We start from the raw sequence: 17,405 nt of genomic DNA, 5'->3' as shown, positions 1-17,405 counted from the left end.
AGGAGAAATTGCCTCAGAGGAAAACAGCGTTTTTTTTTTTTTTTTTTCGAACTTTAAAAATAGTAAGGCGGCTCTCAAAAGACTTTAGACACAGGTTCTGATTCCCGCCTTCTATTTTACCGGAGAGAAGGCGGAAAACAGGTAGAACAGCTTTTAAAAGGCGCTAAAAATAGACGATGTAACGGTCCTGAGTGCCCTGGGCTTTGACAGACACAGGTGGGGGGCGGAGCTATCGGGGGCGTACCCGGGGTGGGGAGAGACCTGGGTAGATTACCTGAATTTGGTCTTGAGGGGCGGGGCCGGGGCGGGGCCGGGGCGGGACAGGGGCGGGGCGGAGCCGGCTCTGGTCCTTTAAAAAGGCTGGAGCGCGGCGGGGCCGTCCAGAGGCTCTCGAGGTGTAGTGGCCATGTCTCTGTCGCGGCCCGCGTGGCCCGCAGGGCCTGCCTGGCCCGTCCCCCCCGCTGACACGTCACCCCGCAGCAAGCGGCCTCGTCTGGAGGAGCCTGCCTGCGGCCGTGTGGCGGCCTGGCCGCCGCTTGTGGTGCCTCGCTTGTCTGAGGTAGAAAAGGTCTGGGAGTGGCCGCCCAGACCCTTCACGGCGTTCCTCGTTCCACAGAACCCGGGGAACTCAGACACCGGGGGGCAGCGGTGTGACCTGGGGTGGCAGGACAGAACGTTCCAGACGCGGAGCTCTTGGCAGTCCGGGACCTCGGGGGCAGCAGGTTGTTCGTGGGCTCCGGGAAGGTCTCCTGAACCAGGCCTGCGGGGTAGGCACGCTGTGGGTGTGTGCCGAGGTGACACAGCAGAAGTAAGTCACGCTCCACCCAAGACCTCCGGGCTCCATGTCCAAAGAGTCAAACGTGAGCCCGAAGAGCTTCCCGTCCGAGGGAAGGAAAGTACTCTGAAAGAAAAGAATTCTGTGAGACAGCCAGCAAACCCATTTCTAGATGTTACATTTTCTGAGGAAACTAAGCCAGCATTACATGACATTAAGGACAGACGCAAAGCTGACAGTGTCATAACCTCAGAGAAAAAAGAAAACAACACTTCATCATCTTCACTAAAAATACCAAAAATTCAAAACCAGGCCTGCTTGGAAAGCGCCAAACCCAGCTATTTTAGAGATAACATCACAATAATTTCCCCTGAGTTTCCAAGGGATTTAAATAGCAACATGTCCTTTGTCTATTTAAAGGAAATAGCAAAGAAAAAGAATGACAAAATTAAGGCATATGTTAGGGATTTCACAAACATTTTCTGGTCCCAAAATAGACCTGATGCTAAGAAACAAAAGTTACAGGATGATAAAAGAAATGTATTCGTGGAAAATGATTTTCCTCATTATGAAAGTCACCACCAGTCCCTCACTGTTGAAGGGAAAATAGACTCAATCAGTTTAAACTATGATCACCACAGTAGTATCAAGTATGTTGTAAGATATGCTGAAAAGAATTTCACTCTTATACTAGAAGATGCAGACTGGGAGGGAACAGAAAGGAATCTAGACTGTGACATACTTATTAGACAAGAATCCCCAAATTCAGACTATAGCAGATCTATTCTGAAAAGAAAGAGGCAAAATTGTTGGATAATAAAAAATTTTAGGATTATCTGTGAAGCTATGAAAAAACTTGGAGAAAATTCGAATTTGGCACAGTTACTAGAGACTGACCTATTAAACAAGGGATACAACCACAGTGTAAAAGTCAGAAATGTGCATGAACAACAGTCAAAGACTCTGACGTTAGGAACTCTGGGTATGCTTCCCAATTTAATAAAGGTTGTTTGGTTCAGTGGTAAAGATGAAAACACCAAAATACTGCAACTGAGGTACTATACTGCACAAAAATACATCTCAGGAAATAAAGGCAGTAGTACTTTAACTTGCCATCAAATGTTGACATGTGAAAGGAAGATTAGTATTCAAAAGAGTGGCATTTTGAGCAAATTTTTACAAAGAAGCTTTGATTCTTTCATAAGAAATGGAGATTACTGGGAATCAGAATTGGAATGCATTTTCAAATGCATAGTGCATTTGGATTGTTTGAAAAATATTATAAAGGAAAGTCATATTGAAGAGCTAACAAGGATGTTCATTTCTTCAAGACCATTAGAAAATAACACAAAATCCATGGCAAAGAAAAGAAAGCTAGTTAAAATAGAACACATTCTTGAAGGGGCTAAGAGACACAACATCAGTTCTCTTAGTGTAGCAACTAAAAGTTTTCCAATGTACAAACCACATAAACATGTTCCTCTTTTAATGGATTTTGATGACATGGAAGGACTTTCTTTGACAAAAGAACCTAGTTATGAGAATAGAAGTTGTCCTGAACAACTCCTAAATGTGGAGAATTTGGCGTACTATAGTTTTAGTACTGCTAGCACAGGTGTGAAGTCTGATACTCTATTTATACAGAGTAACTGTGGACATAAGAGTGAAACATATTATAAAAGTGGTATGTACAATCAGGATTTAGATATTGAAAGGAAACAGAAGCATAAGACCCCTCACTTTAAGTTCATATTTGAAGATGTCTTTAATGTTCAGCAACTGGGCGCATTGTTGAGGCAAACTACAATACACAGTGACCAGAGGAATGCTATGGCAATAACCCAGAAGCTCAGCTTGGAGAACCTGTTAGGCAAAATAGGATGGAAAAAATATGACTTCATTGTGAAAAAGGATGTAAAGGTCTTAGGAAGTCCAAGTAGTTGCCAAGTTCATAAAGTTATCAACACAGAGAAGGAAGAGGACAGTTCTCCCCCAGGCGGCAGAGTGTCTTCAGTACAGTTAGTTTCAAGAGTGCATAAGAATGGAAATGTGGGGGAAACTAAATCTGCTAATCAAAATAAAGGAGCTAACACAAAAGAGGACGGAGTTGTGCAAGAAAGCGAGTTAGCTCATTCAAAGCATTTTAGTCCAGAGAATGACTCTACATTGTATGCTGATCATCAGTTTGAAAGTGATTCAAGTGGGGAGAACAATGGGTGTTTTCAGGGCCTAACTGCTAAATGTTTACCAACAGAAACTCTGCCAACAGCAAAAGATTTTGAGATGAAGAGTAAATTTGATTTAGTACTTGAAGAGCTCCGTATGTTTCATGAAATTAGTAAGGAAGATGAAATTCCGAGTATCCCAGAATCAAACATCAGGAAAGAAAATTACTATGGAGAAAGTAATGATGTTAAGGAAGCAAGAATTGAGAGAGAAAAAGATCTGGAAACGGTTGAAATCAACAAAAGAAAAGAGCCTTCTTTGCTCTGTGATATGGAAGCAGGCCCCAACCAGCACAAAAGGCACCAAGGCTTATTTACTTGGAAAACAATACTTACTCATGGAGGACAGGTAGTTCCCAATGAGTACTGTGTAAGATCAGAGGAAGAATTATCCCACTCTACTCCTGAGGAAGGTATGCCATTTATTTTAAAATTTCTTACTCATGATAAAAAGTGAGTGTTTTTTCCTGTGTAAGGAAAATATATAATTTTTGGCAACAAATAAAATAGAAGAGACCATTCATTAATGTATACTATTTCCCACAGAGATCTATTAAAATGTTGGATAATAAACTGAAGTTGAAGAAAACAAGTCATTTAAATTTTAAGAGAAGCTCCAGAGTCTTATTTAACTTTTCTAAATATTAGGAGCCAAACTGAAAGCACTATTTATAATAACACAGTTTGTCAATATGGTTAGTATTTGTAGACAAAAGTTACTTTCTCTAGAAAGGGATTTAACCAGCTAGTCAATGGAGTGACATAAAAGTTAGCTTGGGCTATAATCTGTTAACGTTTATTTTCAGATTATAAGAAATCTTTCCCTAAAAGTCTTGCTTTTTCTCCTGACGAATGTAAAAAAGAAAACTACAATTACTTATTGAAAGGAGGTAAGATTTTCTGTTATTTTCTAGAGTATGTTTTAAGATGGTGTCATAATGTTTTAGCATGATGAAAATAGTTTGACTGGTAGAAAACAAATACAAAATTTATACTTTGAAAAATACCAATGTTACTAATTTCAATAGGTAGAAACTGGCTAGAGAGTAGAATAATACTGGAAATGCCCTCTGCAAAGTATGCTCAAATATTTGCAGTAATATATGACAATAGTCTAAGTGATATGACATGTGTTGTAAATATGTGATTCATTATGTATGTACTATTAACAAAATACCAAACAAAAGAGAATCTATCCCAGCTGAATCCCCATTCTTGAAATGTCACTCCCAATTATATGCTCTATCATCGGTTCCCAACTTTGGGTAGCGACTCCTTCAGGGGTTGAATGAACCCATTCACATGGGTTCTAGATAAGATATCTTATATAGCAGACATTTACATTACTATTTATAACAGTAGCAAAATTACAATTATGAAGTAGCAATGAAAATAATGTTATGGTTGGGGGTCCCTAACATGAAAAACTGTATTAAGGGGTTGCAGCATTAAGACGGATGGAACCACTGCTCCATATTTTACATCTTTATGGATCGCCTTATGTAGATACTTTATAAATATAAACAATCTACTAATACTGATCTTGGTATGGTGGATGACACCTTAATCCCAGTACTAGGGAGGTATTGACAGGAGACTCTGGACAGGCTTGAGGCCAGAAACCAAATGCTCTAGCAATTACTTATTATTATTTAGCGGTCAACATGACTTTTTAGTATGACTATTATACTTTTATTCCTAATTGCTTTTAAAAAACATAACCAAAGAAAAGGTAAGCATTTTTCAGTATTAGAATAAAACAAAAATAAATCTAGCATTTATTATAACTTGTACCAATGGGTATAGATAAGGATAGGACTGAAATTAGGGAACAAGGTGAAGTTAGTCTTGCAATATATTTACATGACAATATTAAATCCCAAAAGGCTACATTGCAAAAAAAAATATTTGCTCAATGTCTTCAGTGAGCCACCATTTCTCATACATATTTATATGGCTTTTCATCATGAGAAGAATGCTATCTCCTTTCCCTTTGTCTCAACTTTTGATGAATTAACCTTAAGAATTAGCTGATGCCTTTAGAAGATCAAAAGTAGAGAGGCAGTCTCTTCTTCCCTGACAACACATGATCACTGGGGAACTGATAATCCTTGAGTCTAAAGAGTTAGGGTGGACAGGATGGAGTCTGCTTCTTCTTAGAAAGACAGGGAACAATTGGATTTAGGAAGCTAACTTGACGTAGAATAGAAAGAGGTCAGGAACACATCCACAGTGTTGCATGTTGTGTGGCAGCTGCTGGTTCACCAGGTATTTCACATGTTGTTTAGGCCAGTGATGCTCTGACTTACTCTGCATGTGAATCTCCTTAAGATCCAGTTAGAGGATTCTGTTTCCACTGTGGCCAAGCTCTGAGATTTTGCATCTTTAACAACCCCCAGCAGACACAGATGCCCATGTTGCTGGGCTGTTGACCATACCCTGTGTAGCCTTGACTGTCCTGGAACTCAGTCAGTATACCAGGATGGCCTGGAACTCAGAGATTCACAAGCCTCTGCGTCCTTAGTGCTGGGATTAAAGATATGCACTACCACCACCGGCTTCATGATGTGTTTTATATATTGACTTTTACGAACAATTTCTCACAGTATTCTAGAATATTTATATTTGTTTAAAAACCTAAACAATAGATTAATCAAGCATATAGCAATAAAAATGATCATGATTTGTTCTTCAAAGGGTATATTAAAAACATAGCTTAATGAAAGAGACCTATTACTGATGGAAATTAGTGTAGCCATTTTCCATCCATTGTAAAATCACCATAAGTCACTGTTACATTAAATGTAAGAGAAGAAAGGCATACTTCGAAAAAAAGATTAATTTTGGCTTTGCTCTGAAATAATCTTATGATGAAAAAAATTTTTATGCAAAAATTCTTAAAACTGTCTAATATACAACCAAATGTAGTACGTCAGCATGACCCAATAATTTTGTCTGATTTTGGGCATCCTATTGAGTTTAAAAGCTTTATAAAAAGTTATTAATAATGGTTTTGCTTATCATCAAATTCATAATTTTAATGGTACCTTGAGTATCAGTATGGATTTATAGCTTTTTGGAGCACTAACTTGTTTTTTCACCATGTTGATATGTAGTTTAAACTTCAAATCTGTTTCATCTGTGTTTCCACAGATATATCTGATTTGCTCAACTTTGAAATCCTGGTGTTTAGTTTTTGTTAGATTTAACAAAACTGGTTTAACAAAATAATGGGTTGATGACAATGTTTTGAGTATAATGTAGTATTAAAGTCATACTAATTCACTAGAACCTAATTCGTCTTTGAGACTTACAAATATACTATGTATTTTATCTGGGAAAACCCCCTTTTTTTCTTTTCTTTTCTGTGTTTTTCTTTTTTTTTCGAGACAGGGTTTCTCTGTATTGTTTTGGAGGCTGTCCTGGAACTCGCTCTGTAGACCAGGCTGGCCTTGAACTCATAGAGATCCGCCTGCCTCTGCCTCCCGAGTGCTGGGATTAAAGGCATGCACCAACAACGCCCAGCTGAAAAAACCCTTCTAAGTGTAATGCAACTATCTACCTGTCTAAGTTAACTGGTCTAGGGTAAAATACAGCTCTGTGAAACATTCGAATTTCTGGGAAAATGATGTAGTATAAAACTAAAAATCAGAGTAATTCATAGTTGTACTTATACTTGTATTCCATTAAACAGTAATCTCCATTAGAGACCTAATGTAGCCATGAACAATGTGGCAGAATTGCTTAGCTTCTAATTGAAAAATGACATGCATAAAGCACATTATCAAGTTGACTTAAATGTTAATTAGTTGAGTTTATTGTTCTTGTGTTGGAGTTCCTGACTGGAATACTAATCTTAGGTAGGTGTTACATACATAGACAGTTTCCTTACTCTTCCTGTACTTTTGATATTTTAGAACCTGATACACTAGGATTAAATATAACAATGCACTAGTGATTGGTGTGTAAATCCCTAGCAAATGTGACTAGTATCATGATTAGAATAAGGACTTTTGAGCATCTTTGTAATTTTTGCTTCTTGCTGTAAATTATGTTGTCTTTGCAGGCAGTCATTTTTCGAATGGAATTTCCAGAGTACAGCCTCTTAAGACGTGCAGCCGTCCAATTAGAGTTGGCTTGTCAAGAAGAGCTAGGCTGAAACAACTCCATCCTTATCTGAAATGAATGGGCTGTAAGGACTTAGAAGAAGCTCCGGGACTTTGATAGCTCAGCATGCCTAGGAATGTTTTAGTTCTTGTTTTGGATAAGTGTTTTCTTTCAGCTTGGAGGTTTTGTGCTTTCTTTATAAAATGTAGAGAGGTTCTTTTGTGTTAGTTTATTACCATTAAAAGAAAACTTTTCACTGCTATCTTCATGTTTTATGATCAATACATACATTAAAGTGTTTTCATGATCTTGTAAATGATTTCAGCTTCTTAGTTTTCATGACATGTGTATAATCTCTTTACAGAGAAAAATTTAAAACTTTTGCTACTTCTGTTAGGGTCTATGGTTTATAAAAAGCAATGAACCACTGTTCTAACCTACTCTACATTTTGTCAAGTATATAGGACCTTGCCTCCCTTCCTCTCTTCCTCTCTCTTTCCTTCCTTTCCTCCCTCCCCCTCCCTCCCTCCTTCTCATCCTCTTCTCCCTTTAGATAGGATATCTTGTAGCTCAGGCTGGTATCAAATTCCCTATGAAGCTGCTGCTGCTGACTTTGAACTCTTGACTCTCTTGCCTCCAGAGTCCTGCCCTGTGCTGTAGCTTCCTTCCTGCCATTGGGAGTTTTAGAGAAATACAGAAAACACATATTTTAAAAGTAATTATCAGTAGAATAGAGCATAAATAAAAACACTAGACAAATAAATGATATTGACATATTTAGAAAAAAATAAGAAAAGAAAGAAGCATCAAGAAAACTTAGGAGGGCTGGAGAGATGGCAAAAGCACTGCCTATTCTTTCAGAGGTCCTGAGTTCAATTCCCAGCAACCACATTGCGGCTTACAACCATCTGTAACAGGATCTGGCACGCTCTTCTGGCCTGCAGGCATACATGCAGGTAGAACAATGTATACATAATAAATAAATAAACCTTTAAAAAAAGAAAAGAAAGAAAGAGAGAAAGAAAGAAAGAGAGAAAACATAAGAACAGCAAACAAGGTCAGGGTTACCTCACTCAGTATATTTTGCAATTACATCCAAAAGTAAACTGAAATGCATCAATATGGCTGGATTAAATAGCCACCAGCAAATGTTTCAGACCCACTAAATTCAACTTGGGCTCTATTCATTCCGTCTGCTCTATTCCATCCTCCTCCAAACACATTCGAACTCCAACATCCTCCGTAAACCCTCTACCCCATCTCTGCTGAGGAACTCAGCAGGTAACACCCTAATTTAGACCTTGCTAAAATGAAAGCTTTTTCTTTTTCTTTTCTTTTTTTTTCTTTCTTTTCTTTACTTAAATTACTGTTTTGTGCATATGAATGTTTTGCTTGAATGTCTGTCTGTGCACCAAGTGTGTGCAGTGCCTTTGAAGGCTAGAATAGGGCATTGGAACCTCTAGAACTGGAGATACAGACCATTGTGAATTGCCATTTGGGTGCTAGGAATTTTATTTGATTCTTCTAGAAAGGTAGTCAGTCAGTGTTGTTAACTTGCAAGCCACCTCACTAGCCCCAGAATGTAAGCACTTGAAGACAGGATTGTCCTCCCCTCAAAATATCACAGGTTCTTAAAACTGTATCTGCTTCCAGTAAATATTCCTATTATTTGTCTATAAATGAATGAAATTCTTCTCTTGTCATGTAAGACATTTAGCATTTAGCATTCTTTTTCTTTTGTTTATTGAAGATTACATTTTATGTTGACAGATTAAGTTGTAGTTTTAGGTGGTATGACATGATCTTTGAATCACTATATATACATGTTAAGATAGTTAAATCTGTGTAAATTAGCATATATGTTACTAAACAGTTATTTGATGGGCAAAGGAGTTAAGACTGGGCTGGTTTAACCCACAGAAACAGTTGACCTGAACGAGGGGGAGTGCTTGGATCTCAGATTGATGGCTGTGTGGAAAGCATGGAACTGACCCTGAATATGGGTGTCAGTGAGGAGGCCTAGGTAATCTATGGGACCTTGGATAGTATTTATCCCTGGTGTACAAATAGACTTTGAGTGCCCATCCCACAATGAGGGATGTTCTCTCAGCCTGGACTCTTGAAGGAAGGCCTAGACCCTACTCTGGATGACATGACAGACTCTGGAGATCTACCATGGAGGGCCTCACTCTATCTGAGGATGGGAGTGGAGATTGGGTGGGGAGGGATGCAGAGGAGGGAAGGGAGAGGGAGCTGGGATTGACATGTGAAACAAACTTGTTTCTAACTTAAATTATAAAAAAAGGAAAAAGAAGAAGAAAAAAATACAATTGACATCCACTCTAAGCATTCTTAAAAGGTTTTGACCTTGGACAAATCCTCCTACCTTAAAAGGAAATAATAATATTCCATTGGATAATTGTAAGAATTGAACTTGTTAATGCTTATGGACTTGAAACAGCTTGGATACAAAGTTAGTGCTTAATCATAACTATTTGTTGATACATAGTAACAACTACTCAATAATGGGGGCATAGAACACTTGTCTCCTTTCTTGGTTTTCTCTTGCTCCTCCATCATGCTTCTTTTCTTTTTATTTACTTGGTGTTTGAGACAGTATCTAACTGTGTAGCCCAGACAGGTCTCAAATTTGCTTTTGCCTCTGGAATTACAGTGTGTGCCACTGTGACCAGCTCATGAGAGAAATTTCTCTAATTATGCAGACATTATATATTTTCATTTACATAGACATATACTATTTCAAATCAGAGTTTGCTCTAATAAATTGCCTTTCTTGGACTAGAATTTATACACACATATATGGTGGATGTATACATATACACATATATAATATAAATATGTATGGTGCACACTAAATTATATTATACCCACTGTGTTGGGAAACACCATCATTTGAAGCTTTCTTTGCTAGATATACTCCAGTTCTTGTTCAAGGCACAGCCTTTGCTGTAGGACAGCATTTGGAAGAAAGACTCCCTGAGGTCTTCCATCTGCTCAGCCTCAGGGCAAAAGAATAGGCTCACAGCCTATGCTTCCCGACAGTGGCTCTCTGTAATTTGGGGATAATTTAAACAAAGTCCTATGGGCCCCTGCACTCCAGGCTCCATGGTTTTCTTCCTTGCTACTCTGACATTCTTCAGGAACCTTAGACGTGGCACCACCCAGGAGAAGCTCCTACTGTTTCCCCTAAAAGTCCCCCTTCATATACTTGTCATTACAGCAAGGTGGAACTCCGTTAAATAACTCATGGCAGAAACCTTGGAGTCATCATGGACATCTCCCCACCTTTCAACTCCCAGTGACCTACCACTTTGGCTTCCCTTGCCCGACTAACTGCAGTAGAATTACGTTCATCTTTACTTAGTTAATTTGCTTTTGCAGTGCTGGTGACTGAACACAGAGCCTCATGCATGCTAGACAAAGCACTCTACCACTAAGCTATATTCCAAGCCCCAATTGTGTTAATTTTTAAAGCAACAATTCTGAGTTTTTAGTTTTTCCACAACTTATTATGAATTTAAGCCATTTATCTCACAATCTTAAATGGAGATTGTACTTTTATCTCACAATGAAGTTCTTTAAAGTTTAGAAAAGCATTCTTCATTATTATTTTTAACAAAATATCCATGTTTCAGTGAATGTGACCATATGGCCCATATGTCTCCCTTTTAAGAATTCTTCATGAGTGATTCTCTGTGCATGCTGCTGTGCATGTGGGGATGTCAAAGAATAACTTTTGGAAGTTAGTTGCTCTCTCCTTCCATTATGTAGGTCCCTAGGAACTGAACTCAGGGGGTCAGACACACATCTATCCATCTTCATCAACTCTCAACTGTGTAGTTTTGACAACAAAATTTATCTTTCTCAAATTCTAATTTCAATAGCTCAGCAATTTCAAAAACACCATTTTTTATTAAATGTGTGTTTTTCCCAACTCTCTTTAAATAGATTAGACCATCTATACTTTAAGTAACCTTGTTAGGTATGTTTGTTTTCTCTATTTTGATTCCGAATTAAATTACATGGTTGTAAAATATGAAGCTATAGAGCCAGGAAGTCTGCCCAAGAGTCAAGACTTCCAGCTGCTATGGTTTTTCTTAAAATATTTCATATTTATTTGTGTGTGAGCACACGTGTTTGTATCTTCGTGTGTTTGACAAGTGTACATGTTTATGCATGAGGGCATGTGCGCATGTGCAGGAGCCAGAGGACAATCTCAGGCATGGTTCTCAACTTCCACCCTGTTTGAGACAAGGTGTCTTGTTGCTGGGCATGCCAAGCTAACTCAGTTGTGTGCTTCTGGCGATGCAGCAGAACCCTGAAGAATTGGAGAGTCTCAGAATTCCACCTCTTTATAAGAGTGCTGGGATTACAGACATGTACTGCTGACTCTTACTTTTACATGGGTTCTGGGGCTATAGGTTATTAAGTGGAATTCAGTATGCTTACAACCTCATCATTCTTCCTGCAGTCTAACTCTTTCTCCTAATGAATTTTCTTATACATGCCTTCTTTTACACTCAGAACTTTTATAAAGGGGCCTTACCTACCATAGCTTTTGAGATTTACTACATCACAATTCCCTACACTTAAACTAGCCTACTTATATTCTACTCTCTTCCAATTAGTGTTCCTCATTTGCCCATAGTCTTTCCTCTTCTGGCTGCTCTTCTCACTATCTGTTTAAATCTTTTCCTGTTCTTAATCTACCCATCACTATGCCACTGTCTCCAAGTTCGTGACCATTTCCTGCTGTGTCCACTGAATGACTAGTGCACTTGCTGTTACATATCATTCTCCTTCTGTTGCCTCTTTGTTTATCCAAGCTTGTGCATGGGAACTGTCTTAGAAGTGCCTTGGTAGTCTTCAAAGAATTCAACTAGTGCATTGTATACCCATATATATATATATATATATATATATATATATATATATATAATACTTATTATATTATTTTACATTTACTTCGTGGTTTCCTGTTGGGGTTTATATTTATATTGATAAGCCTAGGAGCTTTTAACACTTCTCTTCAGAAGAAAATGTAAGTAAATACAAATAATGTTATTGGTGGACACACTTGTTACTTTTTTATCTCCTTTCCTTTCCCTTCCCCTCCTCTACTCCACCCTGCTCCCCTCCCTCCATCTCTTCAACCTCCCCCCTTCCCCCCTCTCTTCTGAGAGTCTAATGTTGCCTAGGCTGACCTTTAACTCCTGATCCTCCTACCTCTCTCTGCCTTCCAAATGCTCAGATTACAGGCATGGACCTTTATGCCCATCTTATTTCTTCTATCTGACTCTGTATTCTTTTACTCTTTGGCAAGCTTCAAAGTACAACTTTCTTTTTCTCCAGTGTGTTGTCAAACCATCTTTTTATATGACTAAAACCTACTGGAATTGCATTAGGTACTTTTTAAAAATTGCTTTTCAATGAACTTTTTGAAATATTTGAGTATTTTCATCTTTAGGAAAAAACAAATGCTTTGAAAAGTTGTTTCTCTCCATATTGTTTAGAGTTAATGATACAAAACACCATCGCACACAAGTAAGGCCATTGTTCTTGATGCACTGAATGGCACCTTCATTGTTGCTGTCATCATTTCCATTGGCCACTTCCTGCTTTGTGAGCAGGGGTTTCCAAAGGCTTCATAGAACTGGCACCAATAATAAACAGTTAGAGACTGTTTGTTTATAAGGACCAAGTGTGGAGACAATTGATACTTTTATTGTTAGCTAAGTAGATCAGTTTCCACTTAGTACTTAATTTTTGAAAAACTCATGTTGGTAGCAAGTTGTACCAACATTTTAATATACATTCTCCAAATAAATATCTCTTCCCATCTCATATTTTCCCTTTTTTGTGGGTGGTGGTAGAGGGAAGAATTATAAACCACAAAATTATTGGTGGAAAATTATAATTTGTTAATAACATTAAAGTATAAAAATAGCCCTGCTTTGAGGTATACATTGATTCATTTCTCCGTATACTAATTTGATTAACACATATTTTAAAAATATCATAATTATTATGTTTTCAATTAAGTATAAGTGTGTACACATGAATATAGAGGCTCTTGCCTGGATCTAGAGTTACAGAAAGTTGTGAGCCACATAGTGTGGTGGGAATTGGACTCAGGTTCTCTGGAGAGGCAGTGCATGCCCTGAACCATTGAACTATCTCCCTAGCTCCCACATGGATTTTTTCAAACTTTGATATTAAAAGCTATTTTTAACAGGAAAACTTTCTGTTAATAAAAAAACCACAGGGTGAAATTGAATCCAGAATACTTTGGGTACTGTATGCAAAGAAATAAAATGTAACAACACCAGTAATTCCCAAATAGATAGGATAGTAAAGTTGTATAGACCACAAATATATTTGCCTAAGAGCTATAAATGCTTAGTAGATCAAAACTCTAGTTAAGAAACAAGAACACAGTTTTTATTGGCCATTAAAATTTTTATAATTGTATCTTTTAAGAAGTTAATGGGTTTTACTTATTAGGATAGTTTTAGGTTTACAGAAAAGTAGAACAGAAAGTAAAGATTTCCTGCATATGGCTTCCTATTTCTTTATTGTTAACATCTTGCACTGGTCTACTCAAGCAACATGATGAACTAATATTCGTAAATAATTGCTAACTAAAGTCTTATTTATAACCTTTAGTTTTGTAAAGTTCCATAGGCTTTTCTGAGCGCATGCTTCCATACATCCACCAGTATAGTATCAAGCAAAATAGTTTTACTTGCTTGTAATTTTCCACTATCCTGTTTATTTATTTCTCCCCACTCAACCCTCTGAACCCCCTGGCAACCATTGGCCTTTTTATTGCCACTATATTCTTGCCTTCCCAGAATATCAAAGGGCTGGAAGCATTCTGTATGTTGTAGCTTCCCAAGATTGTTTCCTTTCACTTACAAATAGACACTTAAAGCTCCCACAATAGTGGATTTTCCAGCAACGGATCTTTTCTTAATATAGACTTACATTGAGTGCATTTTAGACTTTGTCTTTTAAAGAAAAACAATTGTACACTTTAAGTTGTGGCTGTGTCCTCTAAATGGTTTCCTTATGAATTTTCCATACAGAGATCCCAAGTTTTAAGGAAATTGCACTGTCAACATTGACAAAGGTTTCCCAGTGAACAGACATATTCAAAACATGCCAAGCCTTGGAAAATGGCTCCACAAGTGGGGTTTCTCTTTATGCCTTTAGCAGGAATTGTGCTTAGGAGCCAAAGTGTGACTCAGATTAAAATGGTCAGCTTTAAGATGTTGCGATAAACTATATACTAGGCTTGAAAAACATTCTAGTAAGTAAAAACCCAAAGTGCTAAAAACAGTGCATGGGGTATTGTAGTTTGTTGCTCTTGTGATGTCTTGTGTCACAAATACCATGATGCACCATAGGAGCCTGGAACACTGTCCTTGAAACCTGCAACTCTAGGAATGTTTATATTTATGATCAAAAACCCAATATGCCTTGCAGTTTTTCAAGTACCATGTAGAAATTGCACATCTCTTGGTTTTAGAGAGCATGCAACTTTAGTCGACAAAAAAAATTGAAGACATAAACTGCCTTAATTAACAACTGAAAGAATAGTCAAGAGGCTTCAGCTTCCAGTCAGACTCCTTTCATAACCCTGGCTATGTCTTGTATCCTCATTGGCTTTCAGATATTTCCTCATTTGGTCTGTTACTGTAGTCACTTAAACAACTTCTGCTTATCTACTCAGCAGATCAAATACCTTGTGCGTTTTTAAGGGAAAATAAAAGGAACAATATAAACAAAAACTTGAAGCATAAACAATAAAGAACATATAATATTTTCATTATTTCAGCAAGTTTATAATGCCACTAAAGGATGTTAAAAATAAAAAAAAAGCATAGAGATTAGGGTAGCTTTTATAACTTGTCTTTCATGTGTTTTAAACAGGAAATATCTTCTCTTCTTAACTCATTTATTTATGGCTTCAACAAACACTTATTGAGAGGGTGGTGGTAATTTGGAACCAAATAAAGACTTTATTTCTAAATTCAACCAGGTATAAAACTCTAATAGTATATTGATCAAACCTCTATAAAATAACATTTAAAGGACTCTGTCCATTCCATTGTTCAGATCTGTTGAACTGATAAGAAAATTGTTCTTAACTTGATTGCTAGTCTATATTGATAATATAAGACAACCTGAAGTAAATAGCTGCTTGTCCTTTTGCAAGTACGCTGGGAAGAAATCTTAGGTGTAACCTACTTTTCTGTTTGGAGAAAATAAATTTCCAGCCACTCTGATATTTGTGATGATTGGAGACATGGTGTAAAGGAGGAAATTACCTGGGTGATATTCATGGGATCAATACTAAGAGACTGTATACATGAAGTATCCAACACAGCTCCTGGCACATTACTTCCCAGCCATTAGCATTAGCCACATTTTAGAAAATAGGTTTTCCTATCTCTTGCATGTTATAAATGAAAAAGATTTGCATTAGGTCTCAACTTCAAAAAATCTCATCTCTGAAGTGTGGGAATTAAAATATTTACCTTTAAGAAGGATTCATCACATGGTTTAAATATTTATTTGTCAGAGTATCTACTTTATTAATGTAGTCTTCAAACATATACATGCATGGGTCAATTTATTTTGACAAGTGTCATGGACTGTGTCCAGTCTCATGGAAGACCTTTAACTACAAGCAAATTAATTATTAAAATGATATTTAATTTTTCATAGTGGGGACATATGCAAGCTTTATCATTTGAAGCACTTAAAGTGCTATTTGCAGTTAGACATTAATCATAGTCACATTATTATGTATAGAACTTTGGAGGTCTTCTTTATTTAAAAAGTATATTTTATACAGTTTTTCTTTTTACTTCTCTTTTTAAAACATGAGTGATAATATAACTCACTCAAAAGGGTAAAAACCCTCAATTTTGCAATTTGTTCTAGTTTTTGATTAAAGCTGATTTTATGGAGGATTTCTTAGCTCTAGCTAACATGTATCTTTGAGAACTGCTGAGCAAGGTGTTAGAACTTGAATACAAAGTTCTATTATTTCTTAGTAGTTTTTTTCTCTTAAAGAGTAGATTAAGGAACATTTTAAATGGAATTGAAAATAATCAAGATTGTGTTTGAAGTGCAATTAAATTTTCAAAAAATATTTAGGCATGTAAGTGAATTGCACACTGACAAATTTGAAAGCATGGAATATTGGTAGAATGAAACACACAAGACAAGAGAATGGGAGACTGCTCGGTAGGTAAAATCCTGGCTCAATCACGAGGACCAGAGTTCAGATCCTAACACCCATGTAACAGCAGAGTGTGATGGCACAGCCCTGAAACCCCAGTGCTGGAGGACAAGGGACAGAAGCACATGGATCCTGGGCAAGTTCTATCTAGTCCGCTAAGTGAATTGGTGCTGTCAGATTCAGTGAGGGACTGTCTTGGTGCTCCTTTCAGATTTGGAATACATGAGATATTATTCTAAGTACTGTGAGGGTTTCAAAGGTAGATATGATATGGGATTTTAATCTAACTGAAGAGTAGATCATATTAACATGTAATGTAGACTAGAGCAAGCAGGGTGATTTATGGAGGGGCAAAGATTTATTCTGACTGGGAGGGGGACTTATATAAAATAGAAGGTAGTCACATATATATCAGGGCAAGATGGCAGAAGATTCTGTTTAGAACAGCACAGTAATATTCAATTGAGTTTAACTGGAGGTTTATAAAATTGTTAATGGGACAAATATTCATTTTTAAGCACAAAACCATGAAGAATTCTAGGTCACAAAGAATTTATTCATGAACTTTCTCTTACTGCAAAATTCCTTATTTAACCTTTTGATATCCCTTTTAATTCTGAGAATTTAATTTGTTTCAGCAAACCACACAATTTAAAGAAGCTTTCTGGAAGAGGAAGATGTGTACTGAAATATCAGGACTCAGACAAGTTATCATTTGATACACCACATATCACAAAGCTAGAAGAAAAATGGATACTCTCATTTTATAGTGGTTCATGAGCTTTTAGAGAAATTCTTTTTCTGAGCCTCCCACTCTGATACAATCAAAACAAGCAAGACATTGCTCTTAGTTACCCACCAGAGCCAGTTGCTAAGGGCTTAGTTTTGAAAAATATGACACAAGAGTCAGAGGCCATAGAGATATTGATCCAGAGTTGATTTGGAAACATCCTCTCTCTTGCTTAGCTTTCATAGTGCCAGAAAGTGTTGTACAGGCCAGTGAAGGAGAAGCATCATCAATTCT

The 17,405-nt window shown here is 37.2% G+C and overlaps 1 protein-coding gene across 1 annotated transcript; it reads left to right on the top strand.

Annotated features, from left to right (window-relative positions):
- The first annotated feature begins 406 nt into the window (after positions 1 to 406).
- Positions 407 to 7,390, top strand: Rad51ap2 (RAD51 associated protein 2). The gene is made up of 4 exons (XM_005079054.3): positions 407 to 1,656; positions 1,960 to 3,413; positions 3,807 to 3,890; positions 7,067 to 7,390. The coding sequence occupies exons 1-4, from the start codon at positions 407 to 409 to the stop codon at positions 7,183 to 7,185; spliced, it is 2,907 nt and encodes a 968-aa protein (XP_005079111.1). The 3' UTR covers positions 7,186 to 7,390.
- Positions 7,391 to 17,405: the final 10,015 nt, after the last annotated feature.

This window comes from Mesocricetus auratus, unplaced genomic scaffold (assembly GCF_017639785.1).
Source record: "Mesocricetus auratus isolate SY011 unplaced genomic scaffold, BCM_Maur_2.0 Super-Scaffold_100024, whole genome shotgun sequence".
Taxonomy (NCBI): domain Eukaryota; kingdom Metazoa; phylum Chordata; class Mammalia; order Rodentia; family Cricetidae; genus Mesocricetus; species Mesocricetus auratus.
Note: the sequence above shows the minus strand (reverse complement) of the source record. Positions and strands in the feature narration are given on the sequence as shown.